Source organism: Sphaerodactylus townsendi, linkage group LG03, assembly GCF_021028975.2.
Source record: "Sphaerodactylus townsendi isolate TG3544 linkage group LG03, MPM_Stown_v2.3, whole genome shotgun sequence".
Classification (NCBI taxonomy): Eukaryota; Metazoa; Chordata; class Lepidosauria; order Squamata; family Sphaerodactylidae; genus Sphaerodactylus; species Sphaerodactylus townsendi.
In genome coordinates this window covers 118,151,894-118,173,721 of record NC_059427.1, presented here as the reverse complement: position 1 = coordinate 118,173,721, position 21,828 = coordinate 118,151,894, and the positions used below count along the sequence as shown (strand labels likewise).

The 21,828-nt window shown below is 44.6% G+C and overlaps 1 protein-coding gene across 1 annotated transcript in view; it reads left to right on the top strand.

Annotated features, from left to right (window-relative positions):
* Nucleotides 1-20,391, top strand: part of MGAT5B (alpha-1,6-mannosylglycoprotein 6-beta-N-acetylglucosaminyltransferase B) — a 116,166-nt gene extending 95,775 nt beyond the window's left edge. The window contains exons 16-18 of the mRNA XM_048490879.1: nucleotides 11,247-11,321; nucleotides 14,374-14,633; nucleotides 19,795-20,391. Of these exons, the coding sequence (XP_048346836.1) occupies nucleotides 11,247-11,321; nucleotides 14,374-14,633; nucleotides 19,795-19,993 (534 nt within the window). The 3' untranslated portion in view covers nucleotides 19,994-20,391. The remainder of the gene's footprint in view (nucleotides 1-11,246; nucleotides 11,322-14,373; nucleotides 14,634-19,794) is intronic.
* The last annotated feature ends 1,437 nt before the right edge of the window (nucleotides 20,392-21,828 follow it).

Sequence of the window (21,828 nt, the reverse complement as noted above, 5' to 3'; positions counted from 1 at the left end):
CTAAGAAAACATTTCATGCTCTACTTTTCTGGTCAGGGTTTGGACTTTATGTTGGGTTTTAAATATGGGTTTGAGTTTTATGTTGGAGGAAAATGAAAGTGTATCTGAACAAGACTTGCTGGGAATAGTCTACCAAACAGAACAATTACAAGTCTAAACATGGTGAACAGATCATAGCACTTCCTTTTTTCCCTCCCCCTTCAAGCATGGCTTAGAAGGAAATATTGTTTGCTTAAGAAAATTCTTCTTGCTATAACGAAATTCCAGAGAGATAGCCACATTAGCCTGCCACAGCTGAGATAGCAACCTTAAAAATTAAGAAATGTATTGTGACATAAGCTTTCCTGAGCCACAGCTTACTCAGTCAGAGTCCTGAAGTATTAAACTGAGTCTGACCTACCTCACAGGGTTGGTGTGAGGATAAAACATAAGATAGTGTAAGGTTTGTTAGGGTCTCCGAAGTGGAAAATGGTGGGTATAATGAAATAAATGAATAATAAATACAGTTGAAGAAAGGGGGAAATAAAATGTAGTTGGCTGGTATGTGGGAAGGACAGCAGGCAGCATGGGGGTTGCCAGGAGGACAGAAAAAGGAAGTAATGTCGGGAGGGTGATGTGGGGGAAACTGAGAAAGCCTCCACAAATCCTTGCAGGTTCCTGATCATGTAACTGAGACCAGCCCAACAGCCATCACCATTCACCTGGGCCCTGCTCAGCCCAGCAGCTGGAAGCACTTACAGTTTTTTTAGGGAGAAGCTGATGGGGAGGGAAGGGAAACGTTGAATATAAAGGTGCAAAGGAGACAAGCAAGCAGAAAAAGGGGCGAGGCTAAGGAGGGTTTCAGGGAAGAGAAAGAGGAAATGGTGGAGGAGTGGGAAATGATAAAGTCCTTTCAGGTCCCCATGTATGATTTCCTATGCAGAAGTGACTCCTATAGGAATTTGGAAGTGTACAATACAACCCTATTTCATAGCAGGAATCTGCAAGGTCTCTGTGCTGAACAGATAAATGTCTATGTGAATCTTCCCCATTAGGGTCATGGGCAGTGGACTATCTGCATTCTTTGGGTTGGATGGCTGGGGTGCAAACAGCATGCAGGCCCATTTTGAAGGCGACTGCATGTCTGTTTCTTTGTGCTGGCTATTGCACTTGATGCAGTTAATAGTCTCCTGAGGTCCAATGCAGCTCTGACTGCATGGATGCCAAATCAAATGCATCCTAAGAAGAATATCCTGACATGGTTCGTTTCTCTTTCTTCTCCTTAACCGCCTTTCACCCACCTGCTTTTTATAGCTAGGTAAACCTGCATCTCACACCAAGCAGAGTTAAGCAAACTTGTTACCCCTTAGTCTCTTATATTGACTGTCAGCATTACACATGCTGGTGATTTTTGATGCCATCTGTTCGTAGATTGCCATCTGTTCCATTGCTGGCACCACAGTAAACAGCAAGTCTTCAGTTGAGGAGAAATGTACCCCCCCCCCCCGAATTTCCTCTGTGAGCTTTGAATAGATCATCCCACACCTTTGGTGCGCTCATTTCTCTCTTCTGCATTTTTCCTCCCTCACATATCCCATTAATTGCAACAATCATCCTCTGTGCTATTTCTGGTGACCCATCTGCTATCCATGGCCCCAAGAGCATCTTGTGTGTTTTCTCATTCTTTCTTTGTTTTCTTCCTTCTGTTAATAAATTCAAATTGTGCAGTCAAGGCCACAGTGAAGTGCCAGTTTCTCCAAAATAACTGTTTAATTAAAACCTAACATATCCTCACTCCTATTGGTTGCTGCCGTATTTCAAACTCTTCCAGAACATCAATCAATCAAAAATGTGACTGACTTTCCCTCTGGGGAAGGAAGAGGATATGAGCACACTTCTGTTGGAGCCAGATTCTCTTGCATTATGCCCAGCTGATCTCACGACAGGTTTCCAAAGTGTAATTCTGTGGAAGATTAGCTCTGACAGTGCCACATTTTGGCCTTGGACCTGGAGGAAGCCAAAACATAATTGAGAGGTGAAGTTGTGTCTCAAAGCCAAACCTGTTCATTAATTCTAACTGGTGGAGCTAGAGGGCCCTGCAGCGTTGCTACAGAATGACTCTGCAACTCTCTGAGTCCCTAAGGTGGATGAAATAAAAATGAAAAGTGGCAAGATGTGATGACTAAAATTACTGAGTGGTGGCTTGGTTGTTTTAAACCTCAGCCACATGAAAGCTATTGTAGGAAGCTCTTCTCTGGAGGAGGAGGAGGAGGAGGAGGAGGAGGAGGAGGAGGAGGAGGAAGAAGAGAAGAAGAAGAAGAAGAAGAAGAAGAAGAAGAAGAAGAAGAAGAAGAGTTTGAATTTATATGCTTCCCTTTCTCTCCTGCAGGAGACTCAAAGGGGCTGACAATCTCCTTGCCCTTCCCCCCTCACAACAAACACCCTGTGAGGTAGGTGGGGCTGAGAGAGCTCCGAAAAGCTGCGACTAGCCCAAGGTCATCCACTTGGCATGTGTGGGAGAGTGCACAGGCTAATCTGAATTCCCCAGATAAGCCTCCACAACTCAAGCAGCAGAGCTGGGAATCAAACCCGTTTCCTCCAGATCAGAGTGCACCTGCTCTTAGCCACTATGCCACTGCTCAAGCAGTGAAGGAGCTCATTTCTCATGAATCCGTTTTGATCAGTATCATATGAACTAGTCCTCTGAATAAAGTGTACTCTGACAAAAGGGTGACAGTAGCTTTGACAAGGCATATGCTGAACCTACGCTCCTCCAGAGTATTCACTATGATAGATTTGGAACCAGTATGTTGAAATGTTTTCCTAACTTCAAGAAACTAAGTCATCTTTATAATACTTACAACGTGCTTTCCTCCATCATGGAACCTGAGGCAACTTAAAGAGGGTCTTACATCCAAGTACTGACTAGGCCCTGAGCAGCTCAGTTTCAACATGGCTGTTTGTTGTAGCATCTATCCTCCAACTATATGCTAGGATTATTATGATAACACATCCTAATATGATGACTTGCTATCTCCCTTTGCAGTTGGGCTTTCAAAAGGTTCTAATCTCACCCCCAGGCTATAACTCGGCTTTTCACATTGTTTTCCCCTCCCCCACTTAACCTTAAACCAGCAACCATGTGGGAGCAAAGGAATTATGACAGGCCATGGTCATCCAGGGGGCTTCCATGGCTGAGCAGGTGATTCAAATCACTTGACCCAAGTCCTAGTCCAACACTCTAATGACTATGCCATGCCAGCTCTCTGTGGACTTTGGAGTTTGCCTTGTCTTGCTGACTTCTCCTCAACTTGCCTTGGTTCTCTGTCTGATAGCCACCTGTAACATCTACCATCCATGCCACATCAACCTCTTGTAATCTTGAGTGGTGTCTACCTTGTTTAAATGAATGGTCCTCCTCCCACAGTTTTCTTCATGCTCTGTGTTAGAAAAGAATCCAGCAAAGCAGACACTATTTCTGGCAGCCAAGCTGGAGAAATGCAGCATCACCACCACCCATGCCACATAGGCCGAACTTCTTAATTTTTGTTTTATTTATTTTGCCGTTGAAATTGCAGTCTGGAAGTTCTGCAACACATTGTGAAGTACAATGCATAGCTCTCTGCTAACAGAGTCAAGTAGGCAATCTGGGTTATGACAAGAAAGACACATCTATTTAAGGAACTCACAGAAATGCCCGTCAAACTGCGGTCTGAAAGTTTCCAAATCAAACCAGGGCATGCTCAATAATTCATAGCCACGATCAACTCCTGTCATTATGTCGAAACTGATTACCGCTTGCACCTGTAATGAGATATAATGGGCACTGTTTCCAGCTTGGCTGAATTCTCAGCTGAGATATTTATGGCAGGAGGTGCCTTTCTGGTACTTCCCCTGTAGACCAAGTCTTTGGAGTTGCAGTTTGACACATTCTTCCAAAAAGGAAAGGAACTCTGCTCAGCACAAATACGACTGACACAATGGACAGAAAAAGGGTCATAAACTGTGAGAAATGCTTGCTGTTCATTGCTGTAGCTGAAAGGAAATAATTGCACTGGGAGGCTGTAGGATTGTATGGAGCTAATAATTGTCATATGCAGACATGCAGAGTTCAGTGCTGGGATCCATAACTTGAGAATCTGCTCTCTCTCTCTCTCTCTCTCTCAAGGTTTCTAGCTCTTATGGCCGTAACTTGAAACAATGTGGGCTAGGCCTTTTAAAATCCCAGAAACCAGAATGTGTGCAGAGAGGGAAAGGTAAAACATAGATCCTATGCTACATATTGATCCTTTCCCCACCATGATGATGCTGAGAAACAGAATAAATTATGCAAAATAACAAGATCTGTGCCGATGTGCTTATTTCATATATTTCTTCAACTTGCAGTCTTTCTCAGCATGAAAATACAGCTTCCACAGAATTGTGGTTATTTTAGTTTAAAGCCCACCCCAGACATCAGGAGCTGTAAGGAAGAGAGAAGAGAAATCCAGAAGGGAGATGCAGACTTGGAAGGTGCAGAAATTGTGATCTAATTAAGCTCCTTGTGCTTAATCAGAAATTTCCCTACCTGGAATATTTCCAGACAAGCCTACACTGTCTATATGTTCACGAGAAAGGTGTATCTGGGGTATATTATGCCAGAGCCGCTTGTAGGAGAATGGAGATATGTAAACTATTACAAAAGAACTTTCCCCAAATCAGTTTTGGGTGTGCTTTGGGTGTTTGCGTGTGCTGGTAGAAATTATCCCTCCTTACTCCAGCACTAGCAGTATCTGATATTGAAATTCTAACCAAGTGCCTTTGTAGCACATGTATCTGACCCTTCTAAAAGCCCATATAACTAAATGAGAACTACCAATAATTAATCAGCATCTGTCCTTTGGTCCTGTTGCAAATTTCTCAATTTTTCATATTTGCCACCCAAAGCTAAGTACTTTTACATCTCATTGGTTTCCATTTGAGGAACAGGGCATCCAGAACAGTGTTATAGCCTTCTAATTCTGCTTTTAGTGGCCTGAGACCAGGCATATAGGTAAGGGGTGGGTTCAAGGGGTTCAAACCCCTCCCATATTCATGGAATAGTTAACATGATGGCCAGAGGTGTGTGCGGGGTGGGGGGAATGGCGCCCGGAGACATACCTTCCCCGGACACACATACACCCTGTGCCTGGGGGCGGGGCTTGGGGTGGACTTGGGGGTGGAGCCCCATACCACCCCAAGCCTGAGCCCCACCCTCTCCCTTCCCTCCTCCCCCCCTCGTCCCTGGCTTCTGCCCTCCCCAGAGCCTGGGGAGAGCAGAAGTGACTGCCAGCCTCCAGAGATGTGCATTTATAGGCACGGAGGCTGGGGGAGCAGGGCTTACCTCAAAACGTGGTCTGCAAATGCTTCCATTTGCCAGATCCCAGGTTAAATGAAAGTTGCTACTTTTTTTCTTTAACCTGGGTTTCAAATGTGTCCTGCTTGCCTGTGCGAACTACAGCAAGCAGGAAGCATTCAATTTCCACCTGCTTCTGTCCACCGTTATGGTGGATTCCCCAGGTGGCCACCATTATAGTGGATTCTCTAATAGGCGGTCACCATGCCATGTGGGGGGGGGTGGATTCTTGAGAGGGGTGATTTTCAGCTATGCAGTTTGCACAGTAACAGCATTTCCTGTGCAAACCATGGTGCCTCCTGCCACTGTGATCGCGGCTGGCACGTCGACACAGGCTACTGAAACAGGTTCCATGAACCCATGTTGCCTGTGCAGAATCATTCTTTACTAAGGAGATTCTTTGCTAAGGAGATGGGCGCTACCCTTTTGAGGGTCCATAACTATGGACCCCCTAAACCAAACTGCACCAAACCTGGGGGGTGCCATCATGACAGTCTCTAGATGATACCCTGAAATTCTGGTGCTGATGCGTCCAAAAATGCACCCCCTTCAGGAACATCCCAGAAATTTGCCCAAGAATCTCCATTCTGCATTGAGTTTTCTGCATTGCTGTCAATGGGAGTTGCAGGCTGGTGGGGGGGGGGGGCACATTTCTGAAGGCACAGTCTCAAAACTTTCATGGTCTCATCAGGAGACTGCCCTAATGATACCCCCCAGGTTTGGTGCAGTTTGGTTTAGGGGGGCCAAAGTTATGGACCCTCAAAACTGTAGCCCCCATCTCCTATTAGCTCCCATTGGAAACAATGGGGGATAGGGGCACCCCCTTTGGGAGTCCATAACTTTGGACTCACTGAACCAAACCTCACCAAACCTGGGAGGTAGCATAAGGGCAGTCTCCTGATGATACGCTGAAATTCTGGTGCCACTAACCTAAAAACTTCGCCCCCTGCAGGCCAAAAATAGAAAAACCACTAAAAATACCCAAAAACAAACCCTGCATTTTGATGCCCCCCACAAGGTGGTGCCCTGGGCAGCTGCTCACCTTGCCCAATGGGCATTATGCCCCTGGTGAGCCCAGCTAGCCCCACTCCCAACCTCCATGTGAAGGGCCTTGCTCCCTGATGCTCCCCAACAGGGTGGGTTGCAGCTGTGGGGGGTGTGGCTTGCTGTGCCCTGGGCGCCATTTTAACAAGCTAGGCCCCTGGTGCCAACTGAAGCTTCCAAGAAATCTTCAAAAGCAGCTCCATGTATAGTGTGTTATAGTAGTCCAGTCTTGAGATTTCAGTAGCACAAATCAACATTGGTAGGTCAGCAGAATCTAGAAAAGGGATTGATTTATGAGCTAGATGTAACTGAAAGAAGGGACTCCTAACAACGTTACTAACCTCTTTATCCACTGACAAGCCTGGTACACAAGATCTACTGAAGAAAGTTTAATCCCATGTAAGCCCGAGAATGAGAAATAGGATGTCTGGCACCTAATATGTAGTGGCGATGGCCCTTGCTTTAAATGATGCCCTGGCAAAAACGCAGTGTGATTTCCGAGATTTACAGGCAACGGTGTCAACACACTGAAATTTATAATCTGTTCACAGCCATGCTTTGGTCATTTTGTTTAATTTTCTTCAGTCTCTTCATTTTGTAAATGCCCAAGTGACCTATATGTTGTGAAGATTGCATAATTGGAGATTTATATGGACAGCTGAATCATCTGGCAAGTTTGACAGATGTGGATTTTGGTAATAATAATAGCCCTATCGTTCTCAATCATTGCAGAAAAGATGGAGGGGGAGAATGGCCATTGTTATGCTGCCCCACAAAAATGAGAAAGTGACCTGATGCTATCTAGATGGCTATTAAATTATTTCCCCCTCCTTTGGCAAACTTTTGCTTAAAAAACACAAAGATTCATGATGATAAAAAAAAAGAACAGCGGTTTCATAATCCTTTCTTAAAATGTAACCATTCATTTGAATGATGAAGGAGATAGCAGAGCATATATAAATAGCAGGAAGAACAGAGGGTAATGTGTCAAAATCATAGCAATTCAGAACTGCTAGAAATATCTCTGTTTTATCTCTGCATGCATCTAAATGCATCTTCCTTGTCTAGCACCCTTAGTAGAATTTGATACAAATCCCGAAGATGCGGGACTCCAAATCTTTCTCATTAGCCTGGACTGAACCGCAGATGCATGCTGATTCCTGATACTTACCTAAGGTTGCCAACTCTGCCTTGGGAATTTCCTGGAGATTTGAGGGTGGTGCCTGGGGAGGGCACACAGAAGGCACATGATGCCACCAAGACCAATCTCCCAAGCTACCCTTCATTTCAGGGGAACATCTGTAGTCTGGAGGTAATTTCAGGAAAACTCCGGGCCCCACTTGCAGGTGGGTAACCCTAATTATTTCTTCTCCATGTCTTTCTGGTTTGACTTGATGCTGCTGCTTCCTGAGATGTTGGGTTGCACTAAAGGAGATAGGTGTCCATGTGCAATTTTAGGGCCCTGTTTTACTTAAGACTTTCCACCTGAGATCCTATTGCTGCATGTTAGGAAAAGATACAGGTATGTTGCATTAATGAGCATACAAGTATAAGCAAAATTAGCAACTATGTGGTAAATGCATGAAGCCCACCAGAGGATGGGAAGGTCTTTGCAGAGGAATAGATGACTTATCTCTGGGCCTATGCGCATGACTTCTGTCCAATGCAATGATCACTTTTTCAGGGTTCCCACAAAAGGGTAGCAAAGGCTTGATGGGTCATCAGGACTCAAGAGAATGCCTGGGCTATTGAATACTGATTCATTGGAGGAATGGGTGCAAATAGAGTAATGGTCTGCTTGAAGTATATCATGGGGGCCAGGGAAAGGTTCAGCTGCCAAACTTCCATTCTGCCCAGGACTGACACACAGGATGGGTCCCAAAACTCCCTGAGGAGCTTCCAGTTTATGGAGAATATACAGCAAGGTCAAAGAGCTATTAAACAGAGGAACCTTCATAGGTCTACATATATGACTGCATAGTGATGATCTGCTTTTTGCATCTGATGAAGTGGATTCTAATCTACAAATACTTAAGCTGGAGTAAAATTGTTTTAGTCTTTAAGGTGCCACAAAGACTGATTCTGCACAGACAGCAGAGTTCATGGAACTCATTTCTGCTTCCTCTGCAGCTGTTTCCATGGTAGCTGCAGGGGCCAGCTGGTATTGCTGGGATCCCAGAGGCAGAAGGCAGCACAATTTGCACAGAAATGCTGTTTTTCCCTGTGAACCACGCAGCTGAGAATCTCCCCACCTGAGAATCCACCCCCGAGAATCCTCCCACCTGGCTGCATGGCATCCCCTCTAATGGTGGCCACCTGGAGATTCCTCCATAATGGTGGAGGGAAGGGGGTGGGAAGTGAACACTTCCTGCTTGTCGTAGTTCGTACAGGCAAGCAGGAAGTGTTTGCAACCAAAATTTAAGGGGGGGGGGGATCACAGAATTAGCAATTTTCATTAAACCTGGGGACTAGCCACTAAAATGGGTTAGCAGCATTTTGAGGCTGAGTTCTGTGGGAACTCCCCTCCCCCAAACACTTTTTAAAAGGGCCTCAACCTGTTTTAATTGGCCCGTGCAGAATCAGCCAAAATGTCTGCTGCATATTTTTATACAGTCTGCTACCTCACTATTTCTCACTCTCTGCTCTGCTCTTTTCTTATTCCCACTGGATTTGGTAGCTAATCATATCCCCTATTTAAATGCTAATCTTTCTCAGCAGCAGGCCCATTTTACATATTGCTTGGCTTTTCTGATGCAATAAAACTTAAGCCCAAAATGTAAAATATCTAATGAGACTCCTTAGGACTTCCCCCTTCCTGGATGGTGAGAAAGAGCAATGATGGATGGAGAGATTAATGGTTGCATTCCAAACTTGGAAATAGCCATTCACGCTGGTGGGAGCTTACTTTAGTCTTTATGCCACCCACCTACATTAGGTTATCAATTTATGCTTCTCATTCAAAACTCCAGTGCACTACCAAGGGGACGTGCATATCTTTATGCTGTACATATCTTTCCTAATATATCCGGTCCTTCTGCCATCTACCATGAATTTGTGCTCCCCAGGCAGCCCAATCCTATGAATGTTTATTCATAAGGAAGTCTCATTGTATTCCACAGGTTTTACTGGTCCATTCACAGGATTACAGTTCTGATTTACTTTGAATACTTGCCGTTATTAATGGGTAAATCAATGCAGTGTGTCAGGTGGCTTCTTAGGAACACATGGGACCCCATAAATGCCCTACGTGTTTACATTTAAAGTACAAAATCAGAAACACCATGTGGGAGAATATAAGATAAGATCAGAGTTAATCTTCAGAGAGAACGTACAGTGTTGTCATCAGGCATTGATAAGCAGCTTAAAAGCCAGACTCCCAACCACTGAGGGTTTTGCAGTTAAATTTCTACTGAAGAACACAAGCCTAGCTAGAGCACAGAGGAGGGCTTTTTGCCAGAAGTAGAGAAGTTGCCATATGGTTTTAAGCACCTAGATTTCTTTTGATTCTTAACTAGCTTATTTATTGGCTTTGATCTTTATTTTAAAAAAATGTTTCATGAGGAGACACTTGTCCTCATGAGTCTGGCTGTTCTCAGGGCTCTTGCCTTTCAAGATGATGCCTCATTCACCTGTATACTGGTAGCAGATGGAAGAAAGCCTCCGCTGGCATTGCCTTGTGAGTCTATCTGACAGGTCCAACAGGATGGCTGCCAGCATTTCTGAGGAGGAGGCAAATGCCCAAGAAAATATTCGCTGAGGAGCAAGCTTGATGCCAAGTTAGACCAATCAGAACATTCAAAAGTCTAACAGGCAGCTGGCTTCAGTAGTCAGTACAAATCAGGATTGGAGAGATTGGAAAAGCTTTGAGCTTTCTTTGCAACCCCAGGTTTCCTCTGGAGTAAATTACACCAAGTTATTGAGTTTTCAGTAAGATTATGGTCCTTGATAAGAGCAGTAGAAGAAGAGGAGGAGGAGTTTGGAGTTATACTCCACTTTTCTCAACTGTAAGGAGTCTCAAAGTGGCTTATGAACTCCTTCCCTTTCTCTCTCCACAGGAGACACCTTGTGTGTGGCTGAGACTCTAGTCCAAGGTCACTCAGCAAACTTCATGTGTAAGAGTGGGGAAACAAACCTGGTTCTCTAAATTAGAGTCCAGTGCTCTTATCCACTATACCACACTGGTTCTCAAGAGGGGAAAATTAGCACAGTTGAGTTGATAGTTGCTAAAATCTCTCAAATTTCTTTGGAACTGGATAATAAGAATTTCCTTACTCGGGAAATGAAATCAGCATTCACTCTGTATCTCCTACTTCCTTCTCCTGTCTGCCAGCCTCTAACTATCTAAAAGATCTCCTGCTTCCCCTTTCCACTTCCTGCCAGCCCACTGAGGGTTAGTGGAAGGATTTTTTTAAAAAAAAGTGGCACTGCACCAGTGGCATATGATTTCCAGTGAATACCCATAAGCCACATCATGTGGTGACATTCTAGACTCTGGGGAAACCTCTGTGGTTCTACCATAGAATTTTGACCAAAGTCCTGGAGCATTGCCTCAATGTTACACTAGTAACATAATGCCATTTCCAACAAATACTAGAAGGGATGTTACATACATCTCTTCCCTTCCTTATATACCCAGTTCTTTATATATTCTGCAAAAACTGATAAAAACTGCAAACTAAGTGCATTCAGAACTGCTGATTTCATTCCCTTTTCCAGTTGCAAAATTTTAGCATCCTACTTATAGCATTTGAGATCTTTTTCTTATTTCCTCCATCTCTTAAATGAAAATCCTAGAGATGTGGATGGTGTTCTCCCACAAATTACATTCAATGCTTTCCCTTTGCTTCAGGTTGATCCCTACCTGCCCTACGAGTACACATCTGAAGGGATGCTGGAGAGAATTCATGCCTATATTCAGTACCAGGTAATTAATCTACATCTTGTTCAGTAGTTCTTTCTGACTCAACCTAAAGGTCAGTTGGGCTTCATAGCGTGCCAATGATAACTGCACCGTCACAGTCCACCTTTCTATGGTGGATTATTAAATCTCATTGATGGCTTAGAGAAAAAGCAGAAAGTTGTGGTATGGAAGGGAAGCCCCCACATTTCCCCCTTCAAGGACTATGAGAGAAAAGAACTGAGAATATGTGGTGAGAAAGGAAGCCTTCTAAAACAGCAAAGATTCCTGCTGCAATTCAAAAGCTAATTTATTGTGGTCTAAGTTGCTGTGATCCAGAGCCCATTTCATTAAGTGCCACAGATCAGATCAGCTCCCTGCCTAGAATTTGTGATGATCAGTGAAGAGATATTAATTATATTTTAGGGATGTCCCATTTCTGAACGTTTCCTTTGGAAACATTAATTCCGTCTCTTTCTGCACGATTGGACATCATTGTCAATTTTTTTCCCACTGTTTACTAACTGGCAAAGTGACATGCTTTAAGTACATCGTATAGTGGCTAAATTCTTAACTCCGGAGCTGTTTGTAGCTATTGTTTGAATAAAAACCAAAAGAAAGGGGGAGGACAGAGTCTAAAGCTCTTTTCTCCATGAGGATGCTATGGAAACATGCAGAAGGTATAGTATACCTGCTTTCCCAGTGCATTTATCCATGCAAAAAAGACACTTGACCTCATATTTGACAGGGAATGATATGCAGATGTTCACAGCTGTTTTAATTGGGCTCAACAAAATGAGCTATTTTCCAAAAGAGGTAGGAAAATAACTTAAGAGCCCTATCCAAAGATGGGGGAGGGGGGTGACGAATCTGCTCCTGAAAGTGGTATGGCACCGTGCCGACAAATTTGCCTTCCTTGGGGTATTTACCTTGGCAAAGGGATGATCTTACTGGTGTGCAGCCACTACTGCCCCCCCTCCACTTGCTGGAACGCAGTGCTGGAACCATATCAACATCCCAGGGTCGCTGAAGTAAGGGCTAAGCGGGGGCCCTAGCCAGGGAAGGAGCCAACCTTTGTCAGCTCCCTCCTGCCCTTTGCCAGTGTTACACTTGCAGTCTGTATGTTGGGCTTAAGCCACCCTTTTGGGTGACATGTCCATTGGGGCCCACAGAGGCCCCTTGGCGGCAGGGAGGCTGTGTGACTTTTCCAGCCTCCCCGCGCCACCAGGAAGCCTCTTTGGGAACAGTGGCTGGGTGCTCAGCTCATGGGTGGCACTGCCCAAGCCCAGTTCCAGATTCAGAAGCTTGTCATGTTCCCAACTAATGTTAGTGCAGCAAGATTTCAGCATCCTTCAGGTCCCCTTAAACCTTGCCTTCCACCATCTTCTGTTCCATAATATGTTCCATATTATGAACTCAGTCACCAGCACATGAGAAGCTATTTTACAGCATGGCCAAACATTGAAAGGAGAGGAGACCTGGGAACAAGGCACAAAGAACTCTTGGTGTCTCTGCCCCATTGGCCAGAAGGGTTTGTTGGAGGGGAAGGGAAGCGAAGAAGAGAATGGCTGTTCTTTGGTTTGGATCTATGTACATCCCAGATTGTAAGTGAGCATTCCAAGCCACCCAAATGCATGTTCCAAGAACTTTGTGCATTCCTGTTTCTTCTGTAACATGTAAACCTTTTAGGATTAAAGGGGCCAAGTTAGTGGTCCCAAAGTTGTGTATGCCTCTTTTAAAACTGGAACTGCAATAAACAGAGAACATGGTTTATTGAAAAGCCAGGAAAGGGGGAGGGGGAGAACCAGGGCTATATTACTGGGAGAACACTGGTAACAATAAAATAAAATAAATTGAGGAGTCTCAGATCAAGGGTAAAGGAAGTAAATCTTTGGACATATTTCAGGAAGGTTTGGTTGCTTCGTGAGATATATCCTTTTTACAAGCTCTGAGAAGCAACATTCCTCATAGCAGCAGAAAACAACCTAGAAAAAAAGCCCCATACCTGAAGATGGCCCCTCTTTGGCCAACTGCCTTTCTCAGTTCTCTACAGGCTTTCTTCTCAGCGGCCCATTATGCATGGAACACTTACCTCGGGGCTTGAAATGTGTGTAATGGAGCCAAAAGAAGACCCTGCTTCTACTGTTCCTTGCAAACGCCAACTCTGTCATTATTATACTGAGATTTAGAGAAGCAGGAAGGAGCCAGCAACATGGAAGGGGGGCAACGGGAAAAATGTGAATGGCAGTGTGAGGGAGTGGGAAGGCTCCCCGTGGGCAGAGGGAAGATGCCTGGGGTGAAGCTGTGCTCACTGGCAATCTGCCCACTCTGGCCACAAATTAAATGTTGTGCTAGAAGTGCTGTCATGTGCCACAAAAAGAATGGAAAGTGAAAGCGGGGCTTGAGGAAATACGTCCATACAAGAAACCTTGCTGCGATGGATATTTGCCCCCTTTTCCACATGACACCTTGTGCATAACTGGCCAAGGACATTTTTGCCTATAAAAATCCTCCACTCTCTCAGGAAAAACACTTCAGCTCTCTCAGCTGTCAGTTTCCTCCAGCTGCCATCCACCTGGACATTCTCAGCTCCTGTCCTGTCCAGGCTGCTGACCACACAAGTTTGCAGGGCTTTACATGCATGAAGCAGCCCTTAGTGCAAGTCACACCAATGAAGTTGAGTTGAATAATTATTCTTAAATGGACAGTGGGTTGGGGTGTAGAGATTCAGACAAAGAAGGCAGGAATTCCCAAGGAGTACTTCTCCTTAGTGCCACAGGACATCACAGTATCCAAAGAATGCCATCTGGGATTTGGATATATCAAATAATAAATGTTGCTGGAAAGTACTCTATTCAGAGAAGACCTGTCATCTCTTTCCATTTAGAACAGTTTTGAGTTATCAGTGAGCTGGAAGCAATATAGACACAATTACAGACTGGGAGAAAGGATGTCAAAAGAGTCACCCTTGGCATTCTAAATCTGAGTTCAGTGATCGTCTGCCTTCACTTCCCCGCTTACCTTTTTAATGCCTCTTTGAAAATGTCTCTGTATGAACCATCATTTTCTTCTCTGACAGGATTTCTGTGCTGCTGCCATTGTGCCAGACACATCTGCTATGCAAAGTTCCACAAGCCCATTCATCCTGCAGCCCAATATGACTCACCTGGCATGGGCTCACAATGCCAGCAGCAGCCTCCCAACCTGGCCCCCAGTCAACTCCATGCAGGTGTGGCTGTCAGAGGCTGGACAGGCATGCACCAGTACCTGTCAGCAGCATGGGCTGGTCTGCGAGCCAGAGTTTTTCAAGTTCATCAACAAGAAGGAAGTGTTTCAACAGTAAGTCGGTTCTCTTACTTCTTTCCCTTGTTCTGTTACCTCATCTGTTAATCTCTGTAATCAAGGCTACAGTACCATGCTTGCTGACCTGGAAAGATGCCCTATGGAAAATAATAGGATTTACTTCTCAGTAGACATGCCTGACAAATAACAGGACTGGATATTTTGAAGCTGTGAGGACAAGACTGTAGATGTTAATATTTCACCTCCATCCGAATCGCCTTTGTTTTCACATATGTGCGTCATAATATTGAAAATTCTGGTGCCACAAATTGTACCTTAGGTCAGAATTTAAACTGGAATAGTGAACTTTTTGCAAAACCTGTTATTTCCTTTTTAAACTTTGATTTCGCCACTGAGTTGTGGATTACAACGTTCTTTTTGCTTTGGGAATGCTGGACATTTTATGGACATTTTGATACCTGAGAGTGCTGTTGTTTCATTGAAAATTAACATTTTTATTTTTGTTTCAAGAGCACTATCACATCATAAAAGGATCTCATACCATTAGGCACGGCTTCCTAATTTAAAAGTCCCTTTTGATTTCTGTCCCCTTTAAACCCTGGAAACTGGTGTAAAACTCACTGCAGCTCCTTGAACTCTTGCCAAGTAAATCCTTTCATAGATGGCTCTCTGACATTTGTTCAGTGCCCTTTGCACACAACACAGCAAAAATATAAAAATATTTGGACAGGCCTCCCAGTCCCATTGTGTGATAATGGCTTTCTGCAACTGAAAAGGGTGTTGGGTTTTCCAGAAACCTTTATTCTATCCTTTTCTTCTTTCCACTTTTATTCCTGTGTCTGTAAGCATACATTTGGAACACACAGGCACTGACATTTTAATAGAACATAAATCTGCCACCCAGCTCCATACATAGCTCTGGACAATTAAAATGGGTGCATTATCATTTCTGTCACGCCGACCAGGCAGGCAATTTGAGTCCAAGTGACATTTTTATATGATAAATTAGAACCAGAGCTCTGATTCTACTTGCTAAGCTCCTTTAGCTTCTTAAAATGTGACCATTTTGAAGAGATTGCTGGTTCAGAATCACTAGTTCAAATCAGAGTTTATTAATGCAATGCCAGAAAGTTTGCGGAGCAGCAAGAAACAGAAAAGCTGTAGCAACACCTACGAGTATGTATAGGGCATCTTCCACTGAGGTTGCTTGTTGAGGAGAGACACCTGGGGAGTGGATGTCCCAGGCCCATTATACACGTTGGGCTTCTTTGGGACAAAATGCTTTATGCTTTTCTCATGAATGGATATCTGGAATAGATTTTTAGATGTATTTAATTTGGCACTAACATTTTTCTTAGTTGCTTATCAGGAATACTCAGAGCTGGTTCCAGACCACATGGTACCCTTTAAAAGGAGCTTCTTCAGTCTACCCCCTTCCTTGATTGGTTCAGCTTTTGAGTTAATTGTTCTTTATTGCAGTAGTTGTTCTAGAACTTTCACCACCCAAGGCAGCAATGGCAGTAGCCACTTTCCCCCAATCTACATGGCTGCTTTTCCACCATATTATTCCTGATGTGACAATAGCCACCCCCACCTGCATCACTGCAACAGCTGCCACCCCCAGTCACTATATGACAGCAGGGGTGTAGCTAGGGTAAATGGAGCCCGGGGCAAAATCTGAGTTTTGCGCCCCCCCCATTTGGGCAGCCTCCCTCCCCCACCACGACCAAACAACATTTTTTGCACCAGGTCATCTCAAAGTCACCATTGCATTATAGAACATGGCCCAACACACAAATCTGAACACACCCAGGGCTCCCTAGTTTAAACAACATTGAAAGTGATGCTATTTTTTTTAAGGAGGGGGAATCCACCCTGAAACAGCATCACTTTTAATGTTGTTTAAACTACAGAGCCCAGATTCTCCTTTTAAATCCACCTTAAGGGGATACTCTGGGCTCCCTAGTTTAAACAACATTGAAAGTGATGCTGTTTCAGGGTAGATTCCCCACCCCAAACAGCATCATTTTCAATGTTGGTTATTGTGGGTTTTCTGGGCTGTGTGGCCGTGGTCTGGTGTATCTTGTTCCTAATGTTTCACCTGCATCTGTGGCTGGTATTTTCAGAGGTGTATCACAGAGAGAAGTCTATTATACACTGTGTCCAGCCTTCTCTTATAACAGACTCCTCCCTGTGATACACATCTGAAAATGACAACCACAGATGCTTAGGCTTAAATGTTAGGAACAAGATCTATCAGACCACGGCTACACAGCCTGTAAAACTCACAACTACCAGTTGAATCTGGTTTTTTGAAAGCCTTCAACAATACTTTTAATGTTTTTTTTAATCTAGGGAGCCCAGATTCTCCCTTTAAATCCACTCCAAAGGAGGTGGATTTAAAGAGAGAACCTGGGGAAAATGTGAGGGTGCCTGTCAGTGGAGCAATGTTTAATCTAACAGTACCAAACTTTTAGGCTATCTTCAGAAGACTCTCCTGATTAAACCACCCAGGTTTAGTGAAGTTTGGTTCAGGAAGCCCAAAGTTATGGGACAAGGTAGCCCCACCATTAGCTCCCATTGGAAACAATGGAGGATGGAGCACTTTTAGTCCGAGGTCTTTGGACTCCTTGAACCAAACTGCCCGAAACCCTGGGTGCTATCAGCAGGAGACTATCTCTATGATACCACCTAGGTTTAGTGAAGTTTGGATTCAGGGGATCCAAAGTTATGGACCCTCAAAATGGTAGCCAAGCTACTATTAGCTCCCATTGGAAATAATGGAGTATGGGGTCAGCCTCCATTTTGGGGGTCCATAGCGTTGGACCCTCTGAACCAAACTGCACCAAACTTGGCTGGTATCATCAGGAGAGTCACCCAAGTGCAATAGTCTGAAAATTTGGTGCTGCTAGCCTAAAAACTGCGCCCCGCAGGCCAGCCAGAAATGGGAAAAAACCCTGAAAATAGAAAAAGCCACTAACGAACCTGCAATTTTTGCGCCCACCACAAGGTGGCGCCCGGGGCACTTGTCCCCGGATGTCCCCATGGTAGCTACGCCTCTGTATGACAGTGGTGGCAAACCTTTGGCACTCCAGATGTTATGGACTACAATTCCCATCAGCCCCTGCCAGTATGGCCACTGCTATATGACATAATCCTCCTTATGTATTGTCGAAGGCTTTCACGGCCGGATTCAACTGGTTGTTGTGGGTTTTCCAGGCTATGTGGTTGTGGTCTGGTAGATCTTGTTCCTAACGTTTTGCCTTCATCTGTGGCTGGCATCTTCAGAGGTGTATCCAGAGGCGTAGCTCGGCCAAACTGCACCCAGTGCGCAGTCTATATTTTCTACCTTCCATGCTCTCTTGCGGCGCTCCCCCACCCTCCTTCCCAGACTTACCTTAGTTCCTTTCCTTTCGTGAACTTTTTTCAGGCTGAAAAGGCTCATTAACAGTTCAGGCTTGGTCGGCCTGATGGGAACTATACTTCTCAGGAGACCTTGTGAGCCCCAAGGTCTCCTGGGAACTGTAGTTCCTCAGGCTGTTTTTAGCCTGTATTGTGAACAGGCCTTTTTTTCAGCCTGAAAAAGTTCTACGAAAAGGAAAGGAACTAAGGTAAGTCTGGGAAGGAGGTGGGGGCACCACAAGGGGGTGCCGGGGTGTGGGGGGAAGGGGGAGGGGCGTGTCGCGATTTTCTGCCCCCCCCAGACATGTGCCCAGTGCACGGCGCACCCCCCGCTCCACCACTGGGTGTATCACAGAGGGAAGTCTGTTACACACTGTGTCCAAGTAATCCTCCTTACCTTCTTGATGCCACAGAGCTTTTCAGATGTGGCACAAGCCAAGCATATAACACAAAACATCCTGAACTGCTATGAATTACTTCCAGTTGTGAGTGTTTGGCCACCATTTTGGTTTCCCTGACAACAAATGAGCAAAACTGACAGCTACATCCTCACCAGCAGAAGGAGTCTGGCAACTGGTGAAGGCAGCCGTTGCTGCAGGCAACAGAAGGCTGTTGGTAAGCAGGTGAGAGGTTGCCACCCTCCCACCTCAGCCAAAAAAACCTTGTTGTCTGAGGCAAGTGCCTCAGGTTGCCTCATTATAGAACTGGCCTTGGGTATATTTTTGTCCTTACATGAAGTTCTGATGAACATGTGTTCCCACAGCCCATAGTGAAAAAAGGAAGGTGGGTATACATTTTGGCAAGTCTATCTGCTTTTTGTCTATCTGGGGAGGGCATGAATAACCTATTGAAATTGTGGGGAGGAGCTGGAAGAAAGAATGTATTTACATATAGGTAAAGAGAAGTTAAAGTCAATCATTATTTTTCAGAGAGTTTTGCCATGATGTATAGTGGTGACAGTAAAAGAAAGGGTATTGTTTGGAGGGGACATGATCGAGCAACTTTTTATAAAGCTATCAAGTCTAGGTCTCATCAATGTCTAGATAAGGGACTTCTAGGGAATTCCATCTATGCCAGCTTGAATTCCATGATGGAGAAAGGCAGGATGTTGACAAACAAATATCACATTTGCAACTCCATCCTATGTAGAGTTGTGCCCTTCTAAACCCAGTGACTTAAGTGGACTTGAAGATCAAATGTGTTTTATGCTGGGTGGCTGTGGCATGTTATGCAAACATATTATTTGATTTGACATTATCATACAGTGTCATTGTACTGGGTAGCTATTAGACAACGTATGTAGATGCAAATTAGTATTAAGAAGAAGAGAAGAGTTTGCATTTATACCCCACTTTTCTCTCCTGTAAGCAGACTCAATGTGGCTTACAAGCTCCTTTCACTTCCTCTCCCGACAACAGACACTTTGTGAGGTAGGTGGGGCTGAGAGTGTTCTGCACTAACTGTGACTAACACAAGGTCACCCAACAGGAATGCAGGAGTGAGGAAACAAATCTGATTCACCAGTTAAGAGTCCACTGCTCATGTTGAGGAGTAGGGAATCAAATCGGGTTTTCCGAATTAGAATCCACTGCTGTTAACCACTACACCACACTGGCTCTTTTGCTTAAATCCTCCTCACATGTTATGCTTTTTAGAGCTAACCCTAAGGAGATAAAGATATTGCTGCCAATAAAATGACCTCTGTAGAATCATGCTGACACTGACCATGGCAGTCCCCTGTCGTTCGATGGTAAAAGCCATACAGCAAAGCTCTCTTTTTCTTTTTCCCCCCTAGGCTCAACATTGTTTGCGATAGCACTGAGTCAGAGATGAATCACCTCTACCCAGCTGTGGCTGAAAACGTCCGGGAGTGCTACCTCCAGAAGGAACCTTTACTATTCAGTTGTGCAGGGTGCAGCACCAAGTACCAGCGGCTCTGCCCTTGCCGTGACTACCGGAAAGGACAAGTGGCACTCTGCAGGGACTGTTTGTGATTCTACCAGCACATGTCTATTGTGACATACCACATATAGCAAGTAGCTTTTTTCGTAAAGCTTCTGCAATACTCAAGAAGATCCCAAATGGGTTTTCCTTCTCGAAGACTTGTGAAAATACTTGGATGTCAATCAGACTTAATTGGTTGTTTTGTCTACAAGTCAAGGGGAATTACCCCTCTTCCAATATTAGTTTACTTCTTAAAGCATATCTCCTACTACATCCAAGTCAGTTGAAGACCTCAGAGGGACTTAGGAGGGCCATGAGCCACATCCTCCTGAAGAACAAAGCACCACTTTAGGATCTCATCTTCCTTAAGCATCTTTATTTATTTATCTATTTATTTATCTATTTATTTTTATTGAGAGAGGCGTGGAAATTAAAGCAGAAAAATCAACATCTGGTCTGGGAGGAATTATTTGAATTGCTGGTGTTTCAAAAATATTTGGCTGACTTATTTGAAAAGAGTGCCTTCTGATCTTCACAGAAGGTCCTGAGATCCTTGGAGATGTAAAAGAATAGAAGAGAGGAAGTTCAGTGCAGGCAGAGAAATGCAAGCTGTTTTTAGCTGCATTCAGATGTCACAAAAAAAAACCCTTAGCTCGTGATGAGAACAACCAACTTGGAGCCCCTGTGCTTTCCTCCTCTTCCATTCTGCACAGATGTGGTACAAAAGTTAAAGACTTTCTGGTGTGGAGTAAACAATACTTTACTATGAGAGCCAAATCAGATGAAAAGATTGCATGTTTTTGTTCCTACAAATCTGATTCTAAATTTGGATTTTATGACAAATCGAATTTTGTTATAAACCAAGAAACCTTCACTCTTTGCACTACTTAAAACAGGTTATTTACAGAGATGGGGAGCAAGTCCTTAAGAGCAAGGTATTTCTGCCTTATTCTCAGCACAAGGGCTTGTTTATTACATTGAATGAAAATATAGGCAAACTAGCATTGTATGCAGTGCTGTAAAACAGGGAAGAGGTTTGCAATAAATAAAAAGCTGGGGAACTTGTAAACAATGAAAGAATATGATAGCAGAGAGGTGATTCTATAATTCTCCATGTATACAAATTGTAACTGGCTATTGTTTGAAATAGGATACAGAATTAGATAAAATACCTTTTGAAATAATCTAAATGGGTAATAAATCATCAGTCAGGAGGGAGTCCAGCCTCTCTTCCTTCTCCAACTGAAAATTCTTCTTTCGGAATAGTATTTTGACCTTCAGAGGGAGGGTGAAGTATAAAAGTAATGCTCTGCAGATGGAAAATCTTTCATTAACATTCTGGTAGATCCAAGCCATGGTTTTGTAAATGTACTGGGCAGTATCCATCACATGAAGTTCTTCATCTCATGAAGGGAGAGCCTATTCCAGTAAGCCTTGGGCAGTGGTGTACCACTAATGGGGACATGGGGTATCCCATGTCCCTGGGGGCATGCCGTTTTATCATGTGGGGGGTGCCGGGCACCAACTGGGTCCCCACGCCCAGCCTCTCCAGCGGTGCAGTGACTTGGCCGGTGCCCTGCAACTCCCCTTGTGCCGGGGCACCGCTCACTGGCTGAGCTGTTCACTGCAGCTGCAGGCTGGCTCCCACCCCCTCAGGGAGGCTGCAGAGGGCAGGAGCTGACCTGCAGGGAAGCTGTGGGGCTGGGGCTCAATGGCGGGTGGCCCAGGCAGGCGCCGCCATGGCAAGCCAGCCCAGGAGCTGACCTGCCTGCGGGGCCCATCCAAATCCTGCCCCTGAACCCCACCCTCCCTTGGCCTCCCTGCTGGCTCTCATTAGTGGGGCGGGAGGCGGGGGTAGCTAGGCGCAAGGAGCCGGTCATACCCC